Below are 27494 nucleotides of genomic sequence, written 5' to 3'. Positions count from 1 at the left end.
GCTGGAATTCCAGCTGCCTTTCAGAAAGAGGAAGGGATGGCTGCAGCCAGACGTAGGATGGTGTAGAGGCTAAAATGGTTACTGTTTCAATCACAGAAATACAGAAAATAGGTCTGGAAAGGAACATTTGCAGGTGACTAGGGCTTTTCCTTGGCCAGGCAGAGGGTCAGCATTGCCTGTGTCACCCTTGAGCAGTAATGGAGACCCTGCATGCTTTCCCAGACACTCTGTGCCAGGGCTACCAGGGCTGCTAAGGGTGAAACTGTGTATTTCTTGGTGCAGTTTTAGTTCCCTGCCTCTTGCCCTCCCTACCAGGCATGGAGAGCTGATCTTTCCATTCTTGAAGACTCTTAATACATCCTGCTTCAATTCTCTCCTCTCTTGGCCATCAGTCTAGCTCAATCAGCTTAGCTGAGTCATTTCTCAGGAGTTCTCTAATCTGCCTGTCTCTCTCCCCTGAACCATCTCCAGCAACTCCGTATATTGCTCATCTGGTTCTGGCCGCGTCTCATGGTGGTTTGGGGAAGGAGTGGTGGGTATAGCACCATTCAGCATGAGGAGAGATGGTTCGTCATTCAGCAGATGGCTCTGTGACCTCCCTGCCAAAGCATGACATGGATACTAAACCTTTGCAGAGGTCTGAGGCTGTGCAAGAAAAATCCTCTGAGTGTTATCGAATGCATGGGAGCTACACTGAGTCAGGGACTTCTTGAGCTTAGAATAGTTACAGGCTGGGAGAGTATTGAGGGATGTGTCAGGAGGCTTTCACTCTTCTTACCCTGCCCTAGATGCTCGCTCACAGCCACTGTTAAAGAACAGGAAAATGGCCAAAATTAACCTTTGATCTGACATGGTACAGCTGCTGTTATGTTTAAGGTAGCTTATGTATAACCTGTCAGCAAGGAAAAGATCTGGCTTGCATCATTTTATAAGTCATTTCTGACTTGCATGGGAGCACCTTTTGGGACATAGCTGGGAAATTTTTGTAAAACAACTTGTTTATCTGGTCAGCGTGTTCTCCAGGTACCGCATCTGTTGGAGATGCTGGCAGCGATGATGGAACTTTTTTGTAGTTTCCCTGATGAGCGCTTCAGCTGCTGCCCTTGCACCTGATTCATAGCAGGACATATGTATTTACTCTATATATTAATTTTTATTAACTTTAATTGTATTCCTAGAGCAAACGGAGGTGTTACATAATACAAATACAGCTACAGGCAAATTATTCCCAAACAAAGTAATAAGGTACAGGTATTTCACAGGAATGACCCCACAACATTAAAAAAAAAATTAACTATTGTGCACTGTTTGAAATAGCACTGAGTTGAAGATGCTCTCTGGTACTGCTGGTTGTTTTGTATGCCTGGCCCTCTGTGTGTCTGATGGGCTTGCACAGAAAGGAGGAGATCTAGCCCTGGGGGAGGAAGAAGCTATGGCCAAGCAATGTGTTTGAAGTTCTTTGTTCCTCTGGCTGCTAATGTTTCACAGTTCAACTAGTTGTTTCTTTGCCACCCTGTCATGCAGAGGGCTTGAGGCCTCGTGGAGGTGAGCAAAGCTTGCAGGAACCCAACTATAAACTTGGAGGACCCTGAGGTAGGACTGAGAGCAGAGCAACACTGGGGAGCAGCTGATGATTTGGAAAAAAGATTCAGTGCATGTTCCCTGGCTTCTCTTCATCTCCAGGCACAGGTACTCACTAGCCCTTGTTGCCCATCAGTTCACTGTAACCTCTGGTGCCTTTGCCAGAGCAGATTGCTAGCTTGGGGGACCCTCCACATCAATTTAGCAGTGAGTGGTTTAGAAAGAGCTGCAACATAACACAGCAGAGAGCAACACAGTAGGGAAAGATTGGACACAAAGTAGCCTTGGAGCAGAACTAGTTAGAACAGAAGGGAAATGGCATTTTTGAAATCCCAGCTCCAAATCAAAGCTGGAAGCACTCTGTACATTAAGCTGATTTGGGGGCTTGGCGTGAGAAGGTCCTGTCACAAAGCAAAATTAGCATCACGACTTGAGACAGATGGTGACTGACACAGGAGCCGTTGCCTCTGCCCGCTGTCAAAATCCTACTCTGTAGAGCCATCCACAGCAAAGCTTGTGCTGTTCCCTTCTCCCAGCTCCACTAATAAAACCAGTATAAACTGTGCAAGGAGACAGGCACAGAGTGATCCCTTAGCCAAAGCCTGACTTTTGCTTGTGACCTCTTGGAAGAAGGGAACAAACCAACAGGATAAAGAATAAGAGGTGGAAGCCTTAGTTTGAAATTTCCATAGCTTGGCATTTCCTTATTTAAGGGTGGATCCTAGCGCTGTCCGGTGCTGCCCCATTTCATTCTCCATCGAATCTGGGATTCACGACTGTGGTGGTGGCACTTTTGAACAGAGGGTTATCAGCCTGGTGAGAGAGAGAAAGGGAGAGATAAGAGGCACGCGTTGTGGTGCTGTATTGGATTTCTGCATGCACAGCCTTGGTCCGTTTGGCTGTCCAAGCAAGCGTTACAGAGGTGGCTGCCCCCCACCCTCCTTCAAATGGCACAGACAGTGTTGGCAGAAGAGCCCACAGGCTGCTCTAGCTCCCTGCAAGATCTAAGCAGCCCCCAAAGCCCGGGTGGCAGCAAAGGCTCAGGTCAGCAAAGCTCTGCATGTTGTCAGGCAGTGGCTGCCTACAGAGAGGATATCCCCTTTGGTTCTGACCTCCCGGCTCCTCCTTTCAGCCCAGCTCTGCCATCATGCATTCCCGGTGTGGTGCCTTCCTGCCCACAGGGATTTCTCTGGTTTCTCTAGCAGATTTCTCTATTCTCTCCAGCTGCACTGCTATGGCAGGGCACTGAGATGAGCTCACCAGGGCCCACCCATGTCACATGTCCTCACATCAGTGACATGTCATGCCCTTGTTGGTGGGGTGCTGGGCTGCACCTAACTGGACCCAGCTCAAGTGAAGGCAGGGAGAGCAGGGGAGCAACTCCACAAGTGGGGAGAGAGTCTTTGTTGTGAATTCTACCCCATCACCAGAAAAGAGGTCTCTTACATCGTTCCACTTGGCCTTGGACTTTTCCTTCTCGAACCTGCGGTACTCCCGGCGGTCAAACAGCTCTGTCAAGAGCCGCCAGATGAGCAGGAGCACCAGACCGATGAGGGCCACGCCGGCGATGGTGCCACCCACAATCAGGGCAATGTTGGGAGGCTCCGGGCACTCTGCAGAACAAACACAGCAGCGTCTCACTGCAGCCTCCTGCAAGGTCAGCTCCACTCCCTGCAGCGCTGCTGCTCACATCTCTGGGCCGCATGAAGGACACAGGTAGGTGCTGACTGCGCTCAGCAGCACATAACCAGGCCTGGGCTCTCAGATCTTTGCAGTCAGCAGCAGCAGAAAGAGGATATGGTCTGGGAGTGCAAAGCTGTAGGAGAGAGAGCAGCAAGTCCTGGGCACAGTTGTGGCTTTGTAGCCCTTTGGTCCCTCAGCTGAGTCCAGATTTAGCTCTTTAGTTCGAAGAATCAACGTGTTGCCTTTAGTGCTTTAAGGAATTGGCATAAGCTTGTAGCTTGAGAAGATGCAGCAGCCTGTGAGCAGAGGGAACTGCATTGGTGGGGAGGAAAGGAGGAGGCCTGAGAACCTGGCTTGGGGGGTAGGAATGAATCGGGCCTCTGCGCTGCTCTGGCAGTCATCCATCTAGTGGGTTTCCTGACTGCTTGCATGTGCAGGGCTGTGTTTGGATGGGTGGAGGGAGACAAGAAAAAGGTGATGCATGCAAGAAAGAGGAACATGTGCTGGCTTCTCAGTTTTGTTTGTGGCAAATACACCCCTTGATGTGCCTGTAACACGCTCTCAAGGGCAGATCATGCCTTTGGGAAGCTGGCCCTGGCAAGGGCAGGCTCCTCTCTTTACCTGCCTGCAGAAGGTGATGAAGAGCAGGATTTGACTACCTTTTGTAGGATCAACATTCACAGTGTATATCTCCTCCCCATCCTCCTGGAACATGCGGAAGGTGATCCAGCAGTTCTGGGAGTCCTTCTCTCTGCACTGCCTGCTTCCTGCTTGCGGCTTTTCAGAAATATTGATATTTTGGCAGGCTGTAGAGCAGTTCTTTTCAAATGGCCCACTGAAGAAGGCCTTGCACTCCACACAGGAACTGGAAAACATGCACAGGCATGGCTTGTCTCTGAAGTGACAGGAGCCCCAGGAGCAGTCACTGCATGAGTGCCCAGTTGCACTGCTCAGGCCTCCCATGAGGGGAGGCATGACAGCTAGCAGGATGGCCAGGTGGCCCTAACAGGAAGCCACCTAAAGGGGAAAACATGGATCCAGGCCCTCCCTGAGGAGGGCTGAGGGACTTGAGGTGTTGTGCGGGCTGAGAGCGGTGCAGCCAGCTTCTCTTTCCCTGTACAACCATTCAGCTGGCCATCAACAGCACCAAGCTTATCAATATAAAACCAGCCATCTCCTTAAGAGGGGAAGACGTACAGCAGTAATGTCAGCCAAGATGCTGACTTGCCTGCCCCAGCCCAGGGCAGGGAGGAATGTGCAGGATCCCGTGTCCTCGCAGACCCCCACCCTTGCTGGCTCCGTGCGCATCACTCACACATATCTGCCACATGGCGATGGGCAGCCGGGGCACTCTTGGCACAAGGGGGGCTGGTAGCCCCCCCTGCATTGGCATTGGTTGCAGTGGCATTTCCCACGGTTGCTGCACTCGTTCCCGTGAATGTTCAAACAGCCGTCTGTCGACTTCTTGCACTGGCATGCACTACCCTGATATTCAGATGTGCATTTGCACTCACCACAGTCACAACGCCCTCGGTCTGTGGGGAAAGTGGAAACTTTTAGAGCTGGTTTCTAGCTCTTTGCCAAACCTCACAGCTGGGGCACACCTGGAGCTATAACCATTCACCTGGCTGAAGACCAGCGTCCTGCCTGGAAGTCGTGGCTGGCTGGACTCCTGCCAGTCTCAGCAACTTAAGGCCTCATCTGTTCCCCCACAAGAGAAATTCACTGCAGTATGGCATGGTCTCCTGTGCTGCTCTGCAGGACTCGGAGGATCCGATCCATAGGAGAACCAGGAGACCTCTCAAACAAGATCCTGCAAGTGCCTATAGAGAACCAGTTTGCAGGGAGCTGCTCTGCCAAATCTTGTGCCCTTCCCCACCCCCATCTTTCTGCATTTGGCAAAGAACACTGCTTGGTCCATCAAAATCATACACAGGGACAGAGACAGAGGCACAGGTGTCCTTCAGAGGTGTCTTCTCTGGTGCACTGAGGATGGGGGAGAGAAAAAAGCTAGGAGCTGGTCAGGCTTTGCCAGCTCATACCACATCCTTGCTTGGAATGAGCTACTGTCTTGGGCCTAGGGCTCTCACCTGGGCCACCACACAGGGAGTTGTTGTAAAACTCGCAGTTCATGTTGTCACATTCACAGAAGGTGCCGTAGATCTGCCTGCCAGGCACGTCACTGGTGTGACAGATGCACTGCCCACACACACAGTCCCCCAGCCCTGAGCAGATGACAGAGGTGTTGTCCTTTCGGCAGCTGCCTTCCAGCTCTTTGCTGGTCTTGCCTTTGGTTTCACACTCACAGTTCTTCCCAATGTAGCCTGAATTGCAGCTGCCGTAAAAGGAGAATAGGGAGTCTGGGTCAGCGGCTGCAAGACATGCCAGTGCCAGGAGTAAACCTGCTGTGCCAGGTTCTCCAGTCGCCAGCCTGGCCAGTAATGCTGTGAGCCCTGGATTTGTAAGCATGCCCTTATACCCCGCCCAGGTACGTACACACAGGGCTAAGCTTAGGATCTTGGCTGAAGCAGAGCAAATCTGGGACAGCCTCACTGAGAACAAGTGAGTCACCAGGCATCTGCACTAGCATGTGGTTGTGCTAACTGTGTTCGAGCAGAGTGCTTAACCAGTAGGAAACCTCAGAAACGTTGCTGTCTAGGCTGGTTATTTTTACAGTGCTAAATGCTTGCCCGGAAATTATTATTATATTTATAATTTCCAAACACTTGCCAGGAGATCTGAGTGTTTCCTGAGGAAACCCAGTCTTTTCCTCTCTCAGTCTGTGAGGGGCCATGAAGTGATAATTATCTTTGTTTAAGGACCTGCATGAACTGCAGCCCAGAAATGAGTTTTTTATGGAGATTTCTACAGAAAGCTGCTGCTGCTTGATGGATGGATGCCCTTAGGAAAGCAGCAAAGACTCCACCAAGGGTGATAGCTCATAATGTTCCTTGTCACCGGGAGATTAAGCTGCTACTCTAAACAAGAAAATTGGTTCAAAACTTCAAAACTTCAAAACTGAGCCATGACTGACTGTCTAATGTAAACATCTCTGCTGGGCCTTCACCAAGCCTCATGTTCTCCAGGCACAAATGTGCTTGGAGACACCAAGCACAGCCCACAGCTGCCCTTGGCTTGGCGCATCTACCCTCTCCCAGTGCTTCCCCAACTCTGGCAGCATTTGAAATAGCATTGTCAGGACACAGAGTTTACCTGCAAATCCCACAGATGATATTGCCTTTCCCACTGCAGTCTTTTGGGTCAGGCTGTTCGCTGCAGTCGCAGTTACAGTTACTGTCCAGGTAAACAGTAAGCGTGTCTGTGAAGCCCAGTGGTCGGATGGTGAAGGACTGGCTTTTGATGCACTCCTTTGCTGTAACCTTAACTTTGAAGATGACCTAGAAGATGCAGAGTGAAAAAGGAAAGGGAAGCACCAAAGGTCAGCAGGTAGTTTCAGTAATCAGAGGGATGCTATCGACACACATGTCCAGCGCACACCAGAATAATGTATGATCTCACTGTCCCCTGGCTCTGGGTGAACCACCTCCCAAAACATCTCACTTTGAAGGACTGGCAGTGGCATTTTACAGGAGCACAGGTTGTGGAGGGCCACCCCCTTTGCATTTGACCCCAGCAGCTCCTCACAGGCAGGAAATTCCCCCCAGGAAGTGTGGGCAGTCCCAGTTTGGGCATGTGCCACTGGCTGCTTTGGCCAGCCCAGTCAGACTGCCCTGAGTCACAGGGCTACCCTCCTACCCCAGGAGGTCTGCTCCATAGGTCTGCTCCTGGTGCCCTTTCAGGCCTTGTTTTTGGCCAGCACTACAGCAAAATGTCTAAAGATGAGTAGATTTGGAAATACTGAAATGCAGCATTTTGGGCACTCTTGGCCTTAAATTCACATGAATAAAAAGTCTGGAGCAACAAACCGGGTTTCTGCCATTAAAAAGAGAAGATGCCAGCAGTGCTATGGGCTCTGCAGCATTCCCAGTACTAGGGAACATACCTCATCGTTTATCTTAACGTTGTCACACTGCCCTCTTGGTTCATCCAAGACTGTCTTGTCTTTATTGCATATGGAGTCATATTTGATATCTAGGACATCTGACAGAGTGGAGTGGTCCAGGATGATTCGCGAGGACAGGTTCTGTGAGGAAACAGTGGAGAAAATGCTGTCAGCCCAAGAAGAGACTAAACCAAAGGAATGTGGTTTAGTGCAATTCATCCTGCCACACAGGGGTAGCGGGTCAGTGTTTCCCTGTGGGGGAAGCTCTGCTGTTCCTCTGGCTCTAGGGATGGGTGGCAGGGAGCACCCCGAGCTGCAGTCTCAGCTGCCTCCTCATGGTTTGGGAAGGCAGACAATGAGACTGGAGATGCTGAAACTTGCTTGCTGTGGGCAGAGGAACTGAGTGTGTCCTGTTCTCAAAGCCCCAGGCTCACCCGCTCTGTTCTGTGATGATGAGGATACATGATTGGAGCTTTTCACAGCTCCAGTCCCTGTTGGACAGGCAAAATGTGTCTTTATCTAGCACTTACATTGTAGGCCACCTGGATGAGTTCGATGACATTGCTGGAGTCTTCATTCAGCTCCCCCACTGCTGACTTTGGGATCATTTCACTGAGCTTCTGCCAAAAGACAGCAAACACATGAATCATCTCCCCTAATGCTTGACAGTGGAGCACAGAGCAGACAGTGCAACTCGCGCTTGGCCCAGTGCAAGGACCTGGTGGTGGGAAGACACACACAGCCATTTTTGTCCTCCTGGGGGAGGATGTGAGGCACCTGGACCATTCAAAATCTACTTACTTTATAAACATTCACCATTTTACTGGTGACGGCAAAAATGGGCTGAATGTTATTTTCGGCGAGTTTTTGAACCAGCTGGCCAACAGATGGGTAGTCCTGTGTGAGGAAAAGGATGACAGCTTTCAGTTCAGACTCTTTCACCAGCAGAACAGAGAATATTTTTGCTTATGTGACCCCTCTGTGGTCCCAGTATGGTCAGTAGTCTGTTACAGTGAGACTGCCTGGAGGTTGTCTCAAGCCCAGCTCTTTTTAGATTCGCTATACTGAGAGGAACCTTGTGGTCTCAACAGCAGACTTTTATGTGACATTTCTGTCTATGGGAATGACGCTGGGGTAAAACACAGGGGAGCTGTCTCTTGAATGCAGATGTCTCTGGTTTGCTTGTATTACCCAGGAGGTCAGTTCAAGGCTTTTGCTGATGTGGTCACTATAAGGAAGACCAGATAGAGGGTCCCAAGCCATGATTCATCACCTGATGCCCAGCAGTAACACAGAGGCATCAGCAGGGGAACCCCACACTGTGAGATGATGCACCTCCACTCCCAGGCCACACTGCATCCATGGCCCTGTGGCCAGTTGCCAGGACCTCTGCAAGGGCTGGTGACTCCTGTTGCAGATGTGACAGGCAGGGCCAGTGCCCAGGGCTGGGATGGGATGAGCTGCCAACACAAGGAAAGGGTGTGGAGCCACCAAGCAGCCCCTGCGGAAATGGCACTTTGGGCTTGCATCTCAACCGGGGTACTTACAAACTCATTGCTCTTTTTGTACATGTTATCCTCCAAATGGCACTTGCCATCGTTGGGGGTGAGGATGGCCCCAAGTTTGCCATCACCAGCGAAGTGGAAGCCATCATCAGTAGCATACACCAGCAAGCGGGTCACGTTGCGCCAGCCGATCAAGTCCTGAAAGCAGCATGGACAGCACTCAAACCTGTCCCGGAACAGGGGCCGGGGGGTGACAGGGCCAGCCAGGCATGGCACAGCCTCAAGCTTCATCCTGACGCGAATGCACAGCCTTTTCCAAAGCACAGTAAATCCTCACATCAGCCACATGCGCAGCTGAAGGCAGACAGCCCAGAGGAGGCAGGTTACAGATTAGAGACAGAGGCTCTGGGGTTCAGAGACTTTCTCTGTATCCCCCTATTATAACCTGCTCTAGTACTGAATTGGGGTTTTTACATGGATTACAGGCCTGAAAATTTAATGGGCCTCCGGAGTCTGCCTGGAGAGAGACAGAGCCAACTCCTGATGGACAGGCCTTGAAACACAGTTAAGCATCCCTCATGTCTGCCGAGCAGTTATCCTGGCAGTGAAAAGGATACAGGGCAGCCCTGGCCACAGCACCAAGGAAGGGACTCACCCCACACACTGCTGCCTGCATCATTGCATCCAGCCCCCCCTCTGGGGCATCCAGGTTCCCAGAGATAAACTGCTTCCCCACTTCACTCTCGAACTTTTCGGCATCGTCGGTCAGCGAGAGGATGTGCTTGAAGGCAAAGGGAGGCTGGCAGTTCTTGTCTTTGTTCGGGCAGGGGTTCTGCAGCTTCTCCGGGTGCGTGTTCACAAAGGGCAGCACTGTCTTATCCACAAAGGAGCCGAATCCTAGGGTGTTTGGGACCAGCAGTGTTAGGGGGAGAGGTGGGCAGAGACTGGGTGTGTGTCCCTGCAGGGCAGGGCAGTGCGGACCACCTCTTGGCTCCGATGCAGAGAGATGGGTATTTGTCCATGCACAGTTCCTTAATGGCCCATCCCTTGCCCTGGTGGACTCTCCAGCCTGGCGGAGGACAGGTTATGCTGCCCACTGCCTGTGTCCCGCTCTGCCCCTGTGCTCCCCTCTGGTCTTGTGGCTCTTCCTGATTCAAGAAGAGGCCGTGCCAGGGCCTCATGCTAAGGAAACACTCACCTATGCGGCGAGAGGGGGTGGTGGTTTCCAGCGCTCTGAGCAGTTCCCCTCCCAGCTTCTTCACCTTCTCCAGGTCATCCAGCATGGAGTAGGAGAGGTCCATGAGGTAGTAGAGATCAATGGGGTAACCCATGGCACGACGAAACCTCACCTCGAATGTAGCGGGCTGGCCTGCGGGACAGAGACACCGCAGCCCCAACACCAGGGTCAGACACTCTGCTGTGTCTCACATCTCGCCCCATCTCACACCCCTCCTTGGAGCCTCCTGTCTTTAGGAGGAAATCAGGATGAAGCATGGCCTGTGGCGTGCTGCCGTGTCCCTGCACAGATGGGAGGGCAGCCTTGCTGCTGGGGGAGCCCACTCTCTCATCTACCCTCTCTCAGGAAGGTTTTCTCATCTCCCCTGCATTTCGCCTTCTGGGGGATGTCTGGCTTTTTGACTCCCCTGTCTGCTGATCTCCTCTGTCAAACAGCTTTCCTCTACTGTACTGTTTGTTCTCTTTTCTCCCTCCTGTTCCTATCAGCCTTCTCTGTGACTCTTATCTCCCTCTTCCTCCCCCTGCAAATTCCCACTGTCATCATCAGAGGCCATTTCTCTCCTGTCTGCAGAGTAGGTCCATCAGCAGACCAAAGGCTGCTGTGCTTGGGTTAAGGGGTAGCGTGAACACAGGGTTCCCCCACTGTCCATCTGTGCTCCCTGTGCCCCCAGGCTAGCTCCCAGCTGCTTATTCCTCAGGGCACTGGGTTCAGGTGCCCAAAGAACAAGTCCAGACAAAGTGCCCGTGGCTTCTGTGCTGGAACCCATCAGCTGCAAGCTGGTTCACCAGCACCTTTCAGCCCAGCCAGGTTTGCTCTCCTGCTCACCCAGCTCATGTATCCCTCCTCTGTGCTGCCTCCACTCCTGCCTGGCTCCGTGTCACCCACCAGCGCCTGTCATTCAGCCTCCCTGGGGACCTGGCTTACCTTGGCTGCCCCATCTCTAGTCCTTTCTTCCCCCCGTCCAAGTGCTCTCTATTTCAGGGCTTCACCCAGTTGCTCCCTTGACTCGCCTAGCAAACTCTGGTCTGCCATCTCTCCCCAGCTCCAGTTTGCCAGCCCGTGGCCCCAGCCAGACCAACCCCCTCTCCTACAAATCCTGTCTCTTCTTTCTCAATTCAGCCAACTTCCTAGCTCAGCAGTTCTGTCTCTCTGGTGCTACAGTTGCTGCCTGTAACCCAGACTCCGTTTGCCCTCTTGGCTTCTGTTCTCAGGACCCTGCCCATTTCTTCTGAAAGAAACTTGCCTTCCTTCCGCCACAGCCCTCTCCTCCTGCCACTGCAGTAGCAGAGCTGTCTTGCCTAGGGTCCCTGATTCCCTGCTGGGGTCTGCAGGGAGCTCTTCCCTCCTGGTGGCCTTGCACTCGCTCCCACCACACAGGAGAGCCATGTTGGAGCCTGTAGAAGACCACAACTTGCCTCTCTGCTTGTGCCCCCTTATCTCCAACTGTACTGTGTCTATGGCCTGCCAGGAGTGTCCCCCCACTTCTGCTTTAGACCTCTGCAATCCTGTCTCTCTTGCACTCTTCTCAGACTACCTCCTAGATGAAGCTAAGAGCAGGTTTTTCCATCCTTGTCCTCCCTGAGTTGTCACTTGTCTTCACATCCTCACCCATGCCTTTCTTCTGGGGCACTTGCCTTCCCTGAGCTCTCATGTCTCTCTCCTCTCTTGCATCCTCCTCCCCCTCTATACTTTGTGTCAGGCGATCTTCCCCATCCACACAAATTCAGTCACTGTCTCGAGGTGGACAACTCCTCAGTCTGTTCCCGCACTTATCTTTTCTCAATCTAGGAGTGGTCATGAAGTTCCCCTGCACTGACGAACTCTTGACATCAGACACTTCAGTTCTGGGCGAGTAACATATGCAACTTCTATGGGCCAGCTCTGGTTGCTACCCAGCAAAGACTGAGGGATGAGCTGAAAGATCATTATGGATGCCTGGCAAACCATACCTATCCTTAATTTCAGGTGCACCTCTTGGGGAGTCAGCTGTATCTTGTTGCTTAAGGCACTGGCTTTTGTCTTTCTAAATTCACTGACTGGAAACTCAATGTCGCCACGTGGGCATCCCTTCTGCTCCAGCTGCTGTATGGTGTCACAGCGGGTAGAGTCTGGTTCTCCGGCTTTGGTGAAATTCTGTGTGTTGCAAAATCAACAGGAAAAATCAGAGGAGTGGGAGGAAAACAGACATGTTACGAGATGATCCAGCTCCCAAACTAGGTCTGCTACAGCTCTGAGTTATTGATGGAGAAAGCAAGGTTGAAGAGGGCCTGCCTGTCAGATCCCTCTTGGCCCCATCTACCAGGTAGGGCGTGAAACACCATTTTGCTTTTACAGAGCAGGTGAGCATGCAATAGTGTCTGGCAGAGGATAGACGGTTGCTCCTGCTGCCTACCAAATGGTCATGGATGCTGGCAGCAGCATGGGCACAGGGGCCACAATCTCCCTCCTTTGCAGCTTGCTGAGCCTTGGGTCACTCCCTCTGGACCTAAGGCAAGATGGGAGAGATGGGAAAGACTGGCTCACCACCACCGGCAGGGCTCTGCCCCCAGAGCTCCTCTGCCCCAGGGTGAGACAGTGGAGCACAAGCTGGGATGCTGTCCCCTCCCTCCACCACAGGGCACGGCCCCGTTGGTGGAGCGGGCAGAGAAGCTACCCCGCTGGCAACTGCCCACTGGAGGCTGATGGCATCAGAGGACACGCAGACCTACCGGCTTCTTGCACCAGGCACAGCCGGGGCCAGACTGGATGCAGTCCTTGCATGTCCCCACCTTGATCTTGGGGCACTCCATGGCAAAAGCTGAAATGGAGAGAAAACAAAGATGTCTTGCTTGGGCACCCCTAGAGAGACCTGGTCTACAGTGGTGGCAGCCACAGGGTGCTCTGACACCCGACATGAGGCACCCATGTTGTCCTGCTGGCCTGAGCTCGCTCTGCCTATAACCCCCCAAGCCCTTGCAGCAGGCAGTGTCACAGCCCTCACCAGCATTGCTGTCCCTTGGCATCTGAGGGGCAAAATGCCACCTTCCAGCCTAGCAATGCAGCCACTGGCACCACGCTGCGGGCTGTGCGCATCCCACCGGCCACCCCAGAGCACAAGGGGCCAGCGAGCTGGAAGCAGGGCTGCTTGCCTCCTGGATGTGCCCTGGGAGCAGCTGGGCTGGCTCCCCTTGGGAGCTGCCACATGTAGGATGCCAGGAAGGGTAGGGCTGACCCTGCGCGGCATTCAGTATCATGTTCACACTGTTGTCTTTGGGTTTCTCCCCCTCTGCCACTGTTTTCCTGCCCACAAAATGTGCTGGGAGGGAAGATGGCAAGGAAGGCCAGGTAGGACTCACCTGTGGTCAACAGCAGCAGCACCCAGGTCACCACCAGCAGCTGGAGGTAGCAGTCACGGGGCATTTTCTGCAAGACAAAAAGCATCCCTGTGACAGCCCAGCACATGGGAACTACCCCACATGGGAAGGGAGCCCTTGAAACCGTATAGAAAATGGCTGAAAAGGAATGGGCTCCCTTCCCCATGGTGATACTCGTGCCAGATGGATGTACCCTTCCTGGGCTTGCAAAAACCCAGCCATCCCACCGCGGGGAAGATGCCCGAGGCTATGACACTGCCACAGCCCAGAGCTGAGCCCGAGTGACTCAGCCCACCAGGACCAGCGCAGCGACTGCCCAGCACTGCAGCTTGTGCAAAGAGCTTGTGCTTGCTCACAGCCAGACTTTGCAAAGTGCCTGACGGAGCAGGAAGCCCAAAAGCCCCACCAAAGCACTTTGGAGAGCCTAGTCCATGCTGCTGGGCATGCAAAAGAGCTCCCATATCCTGGTCGTCTCTCCTGTCCCCCCTGCTATTCCTGCAGGTCTCCATGCCATCTGAATGACCTTGCCCAGGCAACACTTCTATAAAAGATATAAGACTTGTATAAAAGACAAAAGATCCTGTTTGTATTCTTTAGTTACTTGTCCGAGGTCTCTCTCATTTGCTGGTGACCATAAAGTCCCTGAATGGGTGATGCCTGGAAGCCAGGGCAGCGTACTGGGGAAATACCACTCCTCCCTCCTCTGCTACTGGGCAGAGAGGGGGTTCGTGGCTGAACGGGTGCGTGGGCTGACTCAGGATGGCAGCGCTCATGCGCTGACGAAAATAAGTTGATCTGCAGTTAAATATAGCTTTGGGACTAAATGTGGAAGTCAGTAAAGCAAGAACATACACTGTGTCTGTACACATTTAGTTAAACGGCTGCATAACTTGATGTACTATTCATCCAGACTTTTTATACATACACACATGCACATACATACATAAATTTATTTAATGAATATTTAATAGTTTTACTAATTATCATTTAATAAACAATATAATTATTTACTAAATAATATATTTATATATTATATATATAATGTTGGAAAATGTCCAATGACACATTTAGGTTTTACCAGATGAGAGTTTTGTTAGCTTCTGCATCGAGCTATATTTGAATGGAAATTGGAATCAAAATGAACAACAGGAGCATTTCTATTAGTTACCTAGCAATGTATGCTAGGTAAATGGAGAAAAGTATATGAGTATAGACCCCCACCCCACTTTCACACTACCACCTGGTTTAACTTTAAATGAGCTGAATTTCAAAAAAGCCAAAATGATAGAAACACTCTTTCTTCCCCTACAGAAAGTCTTGCTGCTCTGAAGGATGGGTGACACATTTCAGTGCCATCTGGATTCAGCCCTGCGATTTCAGCTGGTGCATTGCCTTTGCACACATGATGGCTTCCACAGTAAGCAGAAATTGCTTGGGTATTATTTTTACATGGAATGTGAGTGGTTGCAATAGATTATAGTAAATTTAGGCCCTAACTTAACTCATAGATATTTCTGTCTTAGCTGCTGTCATTTTAAAAGGGAAACGTGTTTCAGAGTTGATACGGGCGACTCCAGCACCCCTGTGTCTCGCTCTGACTGCGCACGTCCCCGTCCGTGTGCCCTCTCCTTCAGCGGAGGCACCCGGCAGAGCGGCAGGGGCAGCCGGCGGCGCGTGGGGTTTTCTCCACGCTCCCACGCTTGGCTACACCAGGAGTGCCCCGCTCCCTTTGGGCACCTGCTGCTGGCGTTGCACCAGGGCTGAGCTGCCCGAGGACCAGAAGGGACCCTTGGGCATGGGCACCGACGCTGGCGTTTCCCCCAGTGGGAGCGGGGCTGCCGCCACGTCTTTGCGGTCGTACCCCACACAGCCGTTCTTCCTGCCGGCAACCTCCGCGTCGCCCTGCGGTGGCGGCAACATCCCGTGCAGAGGTCCTGCTCGGCGCTTGCCGCGCCACGTGGGCTGCACCGCAAGGTCTGACGCAGGGCGGCCAAACTGGGTGGCATTTCCCTGCCTGAAAGAGGAACTCCCCTCCCCTGGCCGCCCTTCCGCGGGTGCTGCGAGCACTCCCCCTCCGCGCGGCTGTTGGCGGGAGAAGGGCCGTGGGGGTCCCGGGGAGGAATATCAGGGACCAGCTGGCCGTGGCCTGGGTCCAGGCAGCTCCGAAGGAGGCCTGTTCCTGCCGAGGGAATGGGGGCAGAGCTGGTGGGGAAGCGTCAAGCTTTTCTTGCTGAAGGAAATGATACAGTTTCGAATCCAGATTGAGAAACTTTGCATGAATACTTTCTTTCTTGCCTTGTGGTTTTGCCAAGGTCAGATTTCACCAGATTTGCCCCCCTCCCTCCAGCTCTCCTCCCCTAAAAAGGGGTACCCCACCCCAAAAAAAACAAACAAACATGGGAGGAAGCATGAAGGGAGCATGGGTTACCAGCAAACAGAAAAAAAGCCATCCAGAAAGTTTCCTTGTTCTTACTGGGGCATAGGAGCCTCCATGTGTGTCCGAGCCTGGTCCTCTCCTGTCAGAGAGGTTCAGTGGCCTTTCCTGTGTAATACTTGCCACATCGCCCTGGCGAAAGTTACAGGGGGTGATTGCAGGCAGACATACCCACAGGGGCTGCGACCACCAGCCACGGCCTTCTCCATGGCCTGCCAAGGGCTTGCTGCAGCTGGCACGAACCAGGAGGACAGGCACGTCTATAAGTTCGTACAGTGCTGCTGTGGCACGTATGCTATACAGCATGGGTCAATTGTGTCCTAGGAATGCCTGTCTCCTCTTGTCGCCTCGGGAAGGCCAACAGAGGGAAGAGGAGAGGCCCTCTCCCGATGGCATTGCGTAGGGTTCAGCTTGCCAGTGTGGCTAGTAACAGGCTGGCTCTTGCACAAGAGCACAGGGCAAGGAGGAAGGATGGGGTGTTGGCGTCAGACCTGTATCATGCTTTGCCCTTGGGGGGGGGGGGAGGGGGAAGGACGTGGGTGTGGGGTTTTGACCCAGGGGGCTGTGGAGGCGATTGCAGAGGTCCTACAAGTGTGCAGGGAAGGACTCCCAGCTCGTCCCCCAGTGCCCCTCCAGACCCCTCAACCACTTGCTATCCTAAAGCCACCACTCATTCTGTTACGCTAGTGTTTTAAAGCATGATAGAGATCTTGTTCTTCACAAACATTTTCCTAGTGCAAGTTGTCCTAGATGCTCACACTGTTCACTTCTTGCCCTAGGAGACACGTCTCCTGAGCCCAGAAACTTATGCTATCCATACAGGTGGATAAACTGTTTTCAAGGATCACCAAAAACGCTGGTTGCAAAGTAAGCAGAATGCAGCATCCCAGACCATGTCAGAGGACATGGTGGAGGTCTGTTGCTCCTATTTGTAACTTGCTGAGGCAGGAGCAAGTTGGATTTTAATACTACATTGGTTGGGCTCTAGGGCTAATATGAGGCCACATCTTTCCTAATATGGCCACCTTAGCCTGCACAAGGAACAGTGTTTTTATGATGGTGTTGATGAAATCATGTTCATTAACACTGTTGTGTCTTGTAAGGGCTTCCTCCCAGCACAGCCAAGGAGCAGAGTCATGTCCCAGCAGAGCTGTGTCCATTCTTATGGCATGGACTCACACAGGGAAGTAAGAAAAGAGGAATTTGTTAAAAAAGGAATAAAAAAGCATAAAGGAACAATGAGCACTGCCCTTTTTAGAAGTATTAGACACAGCATGAGAAAAACAGGTCATAGATTTTGAAATAGCTCTTATGTTGCCCTGAGCCACAAATAAACACTCCCTGGCTCCCTGCAAACTTTGACTGCCTTGCCCTGTGACTCTGCCAAATAGAGGGCTGAGCTTAACAGCTACCTAACTTAACAGCTCTGAATAAAAAGGAAACGAGAAAACGAGAAACCTTTGAAAGGCATTAAGGCCAAACCAGTATATATGGCTGCTTAGATCTGTTTCTGAGGCATAATGATTTTTTTTAGCTCATCAGCCACTGTAAGATACCTGACATATTAATAATATTGCAGGTAAAGAATGACACTAGTCAACTGTAGAGCATCTTCCTTGAAAAAGGTCTGTTTTTCTCCTGAGGGTAGAAAGAAGAACGGTTGCACTCTGAGCTAGAAGGGTCTAGCAAAAAGATTTGCAGAGAGGGAGGGTGATAGAGAGGTGTCATTTTCTCTCACAAAGTGAGAGTAAAGCCAAGCCCAGCTGTGTTATGGGTCTTGCAGATGTGACAGGACCCTTCCGCCCCATTAGCAAACCTGCCTCCTCTAGCACCGGCTGGCTTCCATCGTTGCTTATGGCAGCGTTGGTCTGGATGTAAAGATTTGCAGCCATAGGAAGCCCACCCTGTCCCCCGGCAGTGCCAGGGGACACAGCCCAGCTGCCACCACCTTCGCAGACACAGCCCAGAACCTCATGCTGCCCTACCTGGCTGCGGCCAGCCTCTCATGGCTAAACAGAGCCCCTCTTTCAGAGACACCTTCTGGGGACCCAGCTCTTCACATAATCCATCACATCCTTTGGTAAGTTTTTAAGGGCATTGTCTATCTTCACGGTTGAAAAGTCTCACCATCCTCTAGTCTCATGGCTCCAGCTCTGGCCAAGACATCCAGATCACTGAAAAAACCCAGAGATCAAAACTCTTTTGCCTCTGTAGATCCTTACAGGTCACAATCTAATCACCGCCTCATCAACTCCTTCTTAAGCTGAAATGTTGAACAGCCTCAGTCTCCCACTGTAATGTTTTCCAGTAACTACTGTAACTCTTTTCCAGTGTGTCAACAACCTCCCTGAAGTATGTACAGCAGGGCTGGATGGTTAGAAGACCATACTAAGCTGGCAATGGACTCAGTCTTGTGAAAAATAAGTCTCATGAAGCAAACATGCCCTGCAGTCAGCACAATCCTGCCGGCATCCATGCTGCCCTGCTTCTGCATGGGGCTCCCCATGGGGTGATAGGGCCAAGGGTAGAAAGGGCCTGGCCCCATGGGCTCCTGCCTGGGCCACGCGAGCAGCGAGTCTTTGGTTCTCCTCTGAGTTATTGATTTCCCAAAACGGGAAACATGTGGCCTGTTCCTAATAGAGGAAATTGTGTTTAGCTATTTTTAAACATCATGGTAAGGTATGAGCTTAGCCTGTGTTACAGCATGGTCTTCCTCATTCAGTGGATGTGATTGGCACTTGGGGTTGTTAGCTGGCTGGACGTTTGTGTCACCTCCAAATTCTGCCAGCACTGTGTGAGCTTATAGAAAATGGGTAAAAGCTCTTAAAACAGGGTGGAAAGCAGGTGCCTGCTGGACCCCCTCTCTGAAGGATACACAGCCCTGAGCACTGACTTTGATCACTCATTTTTTAAGGCCAGCTGTTTGCGATAGGGGGTGAGTATGGGCAGCACTGTGGATGCAGCCTGGGCTCCCTGAATACTCCTCTTTGGCATGGTTACCCTCACCAGCCAGACTTGAAAGATCTTCCAGCAGCAATGTCACATTTCTTGGTGAGACCTGCTTTCTAGTACAACTATATTTATTATTCTGTTTACTGTATTTATGGTTTTCATTTGTTATTGAGTGTTCCTTGTATCTGCTTTGCCATGAATTTCTCCTGGACTAGTTTCAGGGTCACTGGCTGGGAGTTTTTTCAGGGCAATCAGTTTTCCTCTTGACATACTAGCACAGCACCAACGTTGCCCAATCCTCTAGTTCTTTCTTAGCTTTCCAAAATGTGTGAAATACAGCAGTGGCTCAGAGACACCCCACCCAGGATTTTTAAGAATATTGAGTGCAAGTGATGTGGTTCTGCTAATTTAGAAAAGCACTTGCTGATTAACACCTGTAGTTCTCCCACCAGAGAAAGCTTCCCAGCCCTGCAGTAAGCTGCAGCTGCTTCTTTCAAGGTAAGACAAATGTTTATTTCTTTGCCCTTTCCTGTGGTATTAATGACAAATTTGTACTCCCTACCTTTGTGAATACTACCAGTAGAGATCTTTTCTGGTACAAATGCACTGAGATGCAATGGAAAAAGGCATTTTCCACAATTTGGCAGTCAACAGTTAATTAGAAGTACCCTGGGCCTGGGGATGCAGAGAGCGTTGTGACACTGTATGGCTGCAAAACCCCACAAGCAACAGGAGAAGGGACTCAGGACCAGGAAAATGGTTTCTCTCCGAGTAGGAGCTACCAGTGCTGAGAGGAGGGAAGAGCAAAGCTTCCCACAGAGTCTCTCCCTCCCTTGTTTCCTGTAACGGTCATGTGATTGACACCTTAAATGTGCCTAAGTAGGCTCCATCACTTCCATAAACTGTTGCCCAGAGTTGCCTGCTGCTGCTGAGCTGGTTCTTTTCTTTGTTTCTGCAGGTTAAATACTGTATTAAAAGGTGAAGTAAAGGCCTGTACATGTTCCCCTACTGTTTTTTTCCTGTGTGTAAAGCTGACCTAGCTCTGGGAGAGCAGAACTGCTGCAAGCTGAAGGTATCTATCCTCTGAGGAGGATGTAGGTGGATGCCTGGGGGAGGGAGATAATGCTGGCAGCTGCTCTATAAAGATGTGGGAAGTTTGATGACCTCCCATCAGGCGAAAGGATTCAGCTACGTGAGCTCAGGACTGCAGCCCTCAGGGTCTGGGTGCTCTGCAGAGGTAGATAATACGAAGAACGTTTTTCCTTTTACACCTACTGTATAAGTTATCTCCTGCCAGGATTCACAGTGGTCGTATCTCTCTCCTGCTTCTTACTGAGACACGTAATGCTAGCTTCCTCACTCAGATGGAGGACCAAGTCTGTAGCTGTGCACAAATATGTGTCTGGCTCAACCTGCATAAGCCTGGAGCTTCTTCTATAGTCAAGGATTAAAAAAAAATCTGCTCGCTCAAATTGTGGGGACCTACCCATGGTCTGGATGAACTCTTCCAGTCCCATGTGCCCAAGATTTGTAAATACTTAATTCCTGCTGCAGTGCCAAAGCATAGGGCAGTGGTGAGGTGGACTGAGACTCTGTGAGCACCTCATGCTTGGCTCTTGATGTACCATGCTGGAGACTATAGGTTCATCGTTATAGGTTCATATCATTAAAGAGAACAAATACTCAGTTACAACTGGACTAAAAAACCTCCCAAACCCCAGAAGTCAAATGGGAACCTTGACACATGCTCAGCTCTGGCTGCAATTGAGTTCTCTACCATAGGGTTTGTTTGGGGGTTGGATTTGGATGCCTTTGCAATCCTAAAAGGGGTTTCTTTTCCCCACACAGGAATGTAAGCACATCCCGATACTAGGGGAGAACAACGGAAGAAAGCTTACCGCTTTTTTTTTTCTGTTGTAGAGGGAAATTATTCACTGTTATGTTGGTAGATGCGTGTATATGTGATGCAGGGTGACTTTCAAAGGGAACAAATTGGGCTTCTGCTTTTGTCTACCTCCTTACAGTGCTCAGAGGAGGGTAAAACAGGTTTTCTGTTCGATTACCTGCGTTAGCAGTTCAGGCCTGGCCCCAGCAGAGTTTACTCCAACCCCCTTTCGCAAACTCTCCTTTGCTCTGTCCTGCACTTGTACTGCGCTGGCCAGCCGTGTCTCCTCAGCTGCTACAAGCAGCTTTTCCCTAATTCCTTGGCAGCCTGTCACAGTGCGTGTCCTCACACAGTGCTGGAGCTAGGAGGGCGTCTGGCCGCGACTGACAAAGCTGCAAGGCGTTTGCCGACCAGTGGAGCCTGCCCGGGGCCCGCAGTGAGTGGGGAAGGTGCCTGGGCGCCAGGTGTGGGGGCGCAGGGCTGCGCCCTGCTGTTCCCTGCTCACAGTGCCCCTGCTTGCTCTCCGCTCTGTTCCTTTCCACGGAAACACTCTTCCCCCGGATGTGGTCTGCCCGTGTTGTTGGTTTTTTTTTAATGTAAAATAAGACAAGGCTTCTTTCTAGCAGGAGGTGTTGGAGGGCAAGCGGGCTAGTTCAGCCCTCAAAGCAAGGAGACTGCAAATAGTGCACCTTCCTGCCCTGGTGCAAAGGAGCAGGACTGCAGAGCTTTAGGCCTGCCTTCGCATCAAAACCCCTCTGTGATTAACCACTTCTACCTGGGCGCTTTTCGAAAAGCAGTCCTAGCCCTGTCCAACACGGTCATCACGCATTTGGCTCGCACAAGCCAACTGTGAAGTGTCCCAGACACAGTACCACCTGGGCTGGCTATAAGTTTATCAGCAGCTCCTAGAAAAACCTTGACTCTGTAGAGATGGGTGACACCGAAACACCACATTTTTGTCGCGCTGCTGCTTCTCCCAGCTTCCTCCTGAACAGGAGTTGGGCAGCGCAGACCAGCTGCGGGGTTCGCGCAAGCCCCCTGCCAGCACCACCAGCTCCCAGGGCAGGTCAGCAAGCGTGGCCTCAGCTGGGAAGGTGCTCAGCAGTGCTCACCATAGCCTGCAGGTGACCCGGAGCCATGTGCCAGAGTGGCGATGTGGATGCTGAGCCAGAGAGCAGCCCTGCTGAGTGGCAGGGGGTGGATGAAGGGGCCTCCATGTGCCTGGAGAGGTGCAGGGGAAACCAGGTCTGAAAACAAGGAGGAGAAGCAGCAGATCGCTCAGGGGACCTTGCAGTGCTGGTGTAGATGATCACAAGTCACTTTGGCAGAGAACAAAGGTTGGAAAGTGCTGCAGTCTCCATGGCCATTGACGGCAAGAGGGTGACAAGCAGCATGAGACCAGGGAGAAACTAGATGATGGAGCAGAGGTGCACAAAACCAGCCAAATGGGTGCTGTGGGGGCAAAGCTGGGTGTTAGAGGCTAGGGGGAGAAGAAGCATCCTTAAAACACCTGCACCTGAACCATCACGTATCAAGAAGTCATGGAAAACTGTAGCCTGAAGTGGTAGCCTGAACTGTATGCGCAATCGTTTCCATGTCCCCTGAGATCAGCCACCTCCGAGATGCAGCTGCCTCCACAGATGGAAAGGGGAGTTCCAAGGCACAGTTCCCCCGCCAGGGCTACGAGGTGGCAGTGGGGGGAAAAGGCTGAACCCCAGGCCCGGGGTCCTACATATAAACTGTTGACTGCTGGGCTGCAAGCTCCTTGCCATGCCGGTGCCTTGGGTGGCTCCAGCCACCCTGTGTGACGGACACCCAGGACTGGGGCACCACTTCACAGAGAGCCCTTTGGAGAAGCCACCAGAGAGCCGAAGGGTATATTACATTTACGGAGCTCCTCCTGCTTGCCCTGTTTTGTAAGTGTGACATGGCTTGGTCATGGAAAGATGCTCCTAAAGGGTTTGCAAGCCAGAACATCCAAAGGCGACCTTGGAGGAAGTGCACAAGGAAAGGCTGGGTGCTGCTGTCTCGCGGGCTGGCGGAGGCTGCAGGTAGGGACCAAACCTTGTACATCCCGGTGTTTGCAGGGGCACTGGGCTCAGCGGAGGCGCAAAGTATCTCACAGCGCGCTGGGGTGTCTCTGAGCCCCTGCAGATGCAATAGGTCAGGGCAGGTTTCTTTCCAGCGGTGCTGCACAGCACGGCGAAATGAGTCAGGATTTATAAATAGGGCTGAAGGGGAAACGTTGAGACTCACAGCAATCTCACTGCTGTAAATAATAGACAAGCATTCAAAAACAGAGCTGGGTCTTGCAGTCTTTTAGCCACAAGTCTCCTTTGCTGCATTGCTAAATATCAATGTTTTCTTGCAAAGTGGAAGGCTGCAATCTCACGCCTAGTATTTGAGGAAGCCTCTTTGAGTGTTTGTGTCACCCTCTTATAATGGCGAGGTGCTGCTAGCTGCAACGCCGATGCCCTGATGCTCCTGGGATGCTTCCTCAGTGCTCTTATGTTTCCATACGTGCCTGGCACTGTGCCACCCTACAGCCATCCTGCTGCAACGGAGACGTTGGGCATCACGAGCAGCAACTGTGCTGCTTCGCTCTCGTTCTGAGTGGCCCCAGCTTCTGTGTGCTGGATATAACGAAGCTGCGTGGTGCATAGTGGGGAAGGGAAAGTGGGTGCTGCTTCGCCTGCTGCCATTTCTTCTTTTGCTTAGTTGTGCAATTCTGATAAATCCCATGAAGGCAGACGGCCATACACAGGGTTTCCCTCTGCCTGAGGCACCGATATGCCAGTCCTTACAGAATATCATACGATATGTATGTGTATATATGGATTTTTATATATTTTATAGACTTTTGTATGCATACATATATATAATATATATAAAAAATATGTGTTTGTACATCCCTATGCAGGGCCTCACAGGGTCTGCCTGGATCACTGATCCCAGTCTCCCGCTGTCACTGGTGCTTATGTCCTGTGGCACTTGTCAGAGATTAACCAGGGATGTATTTACCTAAATCTGCCTTGCTGAGTCCTGTTCTCTTCTTATAGGTACAAAAGGTCGCAATGTGGACAAGTGTCCTGAAGTCACAGAGGTCCTCCGAGCTGCATCTGCCACTTCCTACACTCACACCGCAACCTCTGGTCCAGGCGCAGGTTAGAAAAGCAGGGCGATGGCTGCTCAGGATCCCTCGCCAAACTGCCGGCAGCGAAAGGCTGCTTGCTCTCAAGATGTGTTTGTGGGGGGAGCGTTTTCCTTCCAGCAGCCGCAGGGCGTTTAGGGGAACGGACCGTGGGATGAATGCTCTCCGGTGCACTTCGCAAGCCTCCTGGCACGTGCCATCCCGCAGCTCTCGGAAGCTCCAGCCTTGGTGGAGTCCTGGGTCTTTCTGGACATTTGGGAGCAGTGGTGCCCGTTTCTTGTGTCTCCAGCTGCTTTTTGAATGACGTGAGCCTTGCAGCCTCCTCCTGGCAGGCACCACCTGCCCCTTTCGGCGAAGGCACCATAAAGCAGTGCCAAGCTGGGCTGCTTGTCCCTAACCCCATGTACATGTGTGATGGAGCCTCCTGCCTGAACACCAGCCCTGACCGCTGTGCTGCAAGTGTCATGAGAGCTAGACATCCAGTCCCCGGCACTAGCCCTGAGCCACCTTCACTGCAGCGCAATCCTAGCCCAGGGGGTCACATGGGAATCGCTGGCTACAGGTCTCAGTGTTGTGTTGTGCAGGAGTGACAGGAGGTGTCACCACTGTCCCCTCCAGCCTTTTGGATAGTGAATTGAGTTGTTTCTCTGAGAAAATAAGTCATTTTGTACCATACTCTTGCGCACCCTGAAATCATTTGCATTAGAAATAGCAATGGGATGGAGGGACAGGCAAAGTGCAAAACCGCTGAGCAAAGCAGGATGTGACAACCATGGCAGAGCTATACGTTTATAGCTTTCGCACACTTTTCAGAAGTCATATGTGCCTGTATGAGCTGCAGGGCGAGATACCTCTGTGAAAATTCACACGTTTGCTTTTCGTCTGCCTGAGAGGCTAGGAGTTGGGTCTCTGGCATTTTCAAATGCATCAAAACCAGCGGTCAGTGTGGTCTTAAACAGCCTGATGCTAAAATTAAGAATGGCTGTTTTTCCGGCCTTTCCGTTACACTTGGGCTATACTTCATGTACCCTAACTTTCTTCTTTGCTGTGTTAGAGAGCAAACTTTTGCCTACGTAAAGGAGACTTTGCAAAGCACTTGCTCTCGCACAGGGTTAGGTTGCCTGCAGCGGCCTGTCGTCTTCCCAGCCTCTGGCAGGTGACAGCCTGCCTGCTGCAGGGCACGAGGGTCTCCAGGAGAGGAGGCCTTGCCCCTTCCTGCTCTGGATTTTCAGTCAGTATCAGCACATAATTTGGTGTCAAGTGAAGGCGGAGTAGAGCAAGGGTCTCGTCCCCTCCTCTAGATCTTCTTCCAGGGCTCACGTAGGCAAAGGTGCCCTAATTTAGCAAGTGCCGATGCAGCGTAAATCTGGCAGCAGGCACGGGTCCCAGCGGCACTGCCACCGACCCCTTCTTACAGCAAAGCCAGATTCGTTCCCAGGTACGAGATGTGACGGAGGAAGGATCTGCGCTCTCGGAGGTTTGGGGCTGGGTTCTGCCCCCACCAAGCCCAGGGGCTTCTGCTCTGCCCTGTGCCCACGCGGCGTGTAGGACCTTGGGGAAGGTCCCCACGTGCACGCTTGTGCACACTGACGCATCCGCGTGTTGGAGGCGATGCCGAGGCTGAACTTCTCGGCAGCCGGACCCCCGCGGCGCTCATGCCGTGCCGCCGCGCGCCGGTTCAAGGGTTAGTTCCTCGTTCCCGTATGAGCTGTTACATCCTGCAGTTGCTTTGTGGGTATCTGCGTGCTAGCGTCAGAGTCAGCCCAGGAGGGAGAAACGCTGCGTGTTTGTTCTCCGAAATGCAGGACCCCACCAAGACACTGAGACGGCAATGATTGCCTGCAAACACCCTAAAAGGAGATTTCCCAAGTTTGGGGCGAAATCTCCTTTCATCCCGGCCAGGGGCAGAAATGGGTCTGCTCTAAAGCCAGATCAGCCCTCGCAGGCTGGTCCGTCGCCAGTTCCTACGTGGGCGGCTGACGCCAGCCTGCCGCTTCCGTGCCCGCTGGTGCTCCTGTCTACCCCTCAGCCCCAGCCCTTTCCTTCGGCCGCGCTCGTGGCAGAGCTGTGCCCACCTCATGGGCCGTGCGCCCCACGCTGCTCTATGAGTCTCCTCGGCAGCCATTTCCACCTGTGCTGAGGGATGCAATGGTGGGGGCACCTCAGGTCGGCGCAACAGCGAGTTGTACCCTCTCTATTCTGGTTTCCAGGCCTACGGGAGGGTGATGAAGATGCTCTGTTGGGTTGGACACCCCCCGCTCCAGTAATAATCTGCAGTTCCAGGCTTACTTCTACCTCCAAAAGCAAAAAAATTACAGACCAGTCAAGCCTGTCTTTGCAAAAACTATGCTAGATCAACCACCACTTTGAAAGACCAAGAAATGAGCAATGTAGCAATGCGCTGAGCTCTGATAAACATCTAAGGACGCAAGCATCCACCTCTCAAGAGATTAGGTCAAGCAGTAGAAAAGAAATTCATTGGAAACACCACAAGGATGCCAAATTCCTTGCCCCCCAGCTGCCTCCTGCCGAAAAGAAGGAATATAAAATTCACCTCACATCCAGTTGTCTCCTGGGCTCCTGTGTTTCAGGCTGCAGTAAAAGTTGGTCTCGGCTAGCTCTCGAGTTCCTCCTGCTCGGCTGGAAAAAGCGGTCAGTCATCGGGAGCTCTGCAATGTGCTCTGCTTTTTTCTTCCTATTTCTGTTTTGCAGTCGGCTGGTGTTAGAAAGGAGGAAGTCAGAGTGGTGGCTGTGGGCGGGTCAAAAAAAAAAAAGAAAAAACCCCACCAGCCCAACTAACTCTAGCCAAAGCCATCGCTCTGCCCTCCAGTGCTGTCTGTTGGGTGATTTCAGCAGCAGATACCGCGAGGCTTCAACCCACTCTGGAGTATTTGGTCTCATCCTCCCCTGCTAGGGCCATCGGGGCTGGGGCTGGGGGGGGTGTGCGAACCCACTGCGCAGCGACCGCAGAGCATCCTGCCCTGTGGGGCTAGGTGTTAACCTCGTCCCGGACCGCACGCGGCACCAGGGAGAGTCCTCTTTGCTGCAGCCATCTCCCCTCGCAGACGGGTGCCACACAGGGGCAGTGGGCGCAGCTGTGCCGGTCACCGACTGGCGTAGCGTGAGCTCTCTGCATGGCGTCACCTCTGCCCAACTAGGGAAGGGCTGGGAGAACTCATGGCCCATTCCTGCACCGGGTCCTGTGTGCACTGACACCGGAAGAGACGCTGAGCCCAGACTGCCCACGGGAAGCATCAAGTGCCTCATATGTGCAATGCTGTTGGGAGCAGAGGAGCTGTCGGGGGATATATCCTGCTGCTTCCCAACGGCTCTGGGGGCATCCTGGTGGGCTTGCAAGTGTGCTGCTGCTGGCCTCTCCGAAACTCAGCCAAAGGGGAGGCACTGAGCGACTGAGCTTGTCTTGGTGGGGTTGGCCAGCGTTTGGGCCGGAGTGGAAACAGGGTCTGACGGGCTTGCCGCAGCCCGTGTTGCAACGTCTTGAGCCAGGACGGGTGTCCCCGGGCTCTCTGCACACCAGGGTGACCACGAAGCCCTGCTGAGCGGGAGCCGGTGGTTCATGCCCCACGGGCTGCAGTTCCTAGTCGGTGGGAGATGGTGATGGTGAGGAGCCCACAGGCGCTGTCAGCTGTGGCTGCGCCGAGCAAGACATCGCTGTGTCTGCAAACGTCGCCTGGGGCTTTCACGTGAGT

At 52.3% G+C, this 27494-nt stretch overlaps 2 protein-coding genes across 2 annotated transcripts in view; one reads left to right on the top strand and one right to left on the bottom strand.

The window, feature by feature from the left end:
• KMO (kynurenine 3-monooxygenase) overlaps window positions 1-12045 on the top strand; it is a 31266-nt gene extending 19221 nt beyond the window's left edge. Inside the window, exon 16 of the mRNA XM_067298688.1 lies at window positions 11975-12045. The gene's annotated coding sequence lies outside the window, so the exon portion shown is untranslated. The remainder of the gene's footprint in view (window positions 1-11974) is intronic.
• ITGB2 (integrin subunit beta 2) lies at window positions 1180-26659 on the bottom strand. The gene is made up of 16 exons (XM_067298685.1): window positions 26339-26659; window positions 13345-13411; window positions 12718-12806; window positions 11959-12142; window positions 9971-10141; window positions 9428-9669; window positions 8815-8970; window positions 8069-8164; window positions 7798-7887; window positions 7268-7408; window positions 6478-6662; window positions 5355-5599; window positions 4580-4799; window positions 3924-4129; window positions 3028-3194; window positions 1180-2394 (listed from the first exon to the last, which is right to left on the bottom strand). The coding sequence occupies exons 2-16, from the start codon at window positions 13406-13408 to the stop codon at window positions 2329-2331; spliced, it is 2322 nt and encodes a 773-aa protein (XP_067154786.1). The 5' UTR covers window positions 13409-13411; window positions 26339-26659; the 3' UTR covers window positions 1180-2328.
• Window positions 26660-27494: the final 835 nt, after the last annotated feature.

The sequence above is a fragment of the Apteryx mantelli genome, chromosome 6 (genome assembly GCF_036417845.1).
Source record: "Apteryx mantelli isolate bAptMan1 chromosome 6, bAptMan1.hap1, whole genome shotgun sequence".
Taxonomy (NCBI): Eukaryota; Metazoa; Chordata; class Aves; order Apterygiformes; family Apterygidae; genus Apteryx; species Apteryx mantelli.
Note: the sequence above shows the minus strand (reverse complement) of the source record. Positions and strands in the feature narration are given on the sequence as shown.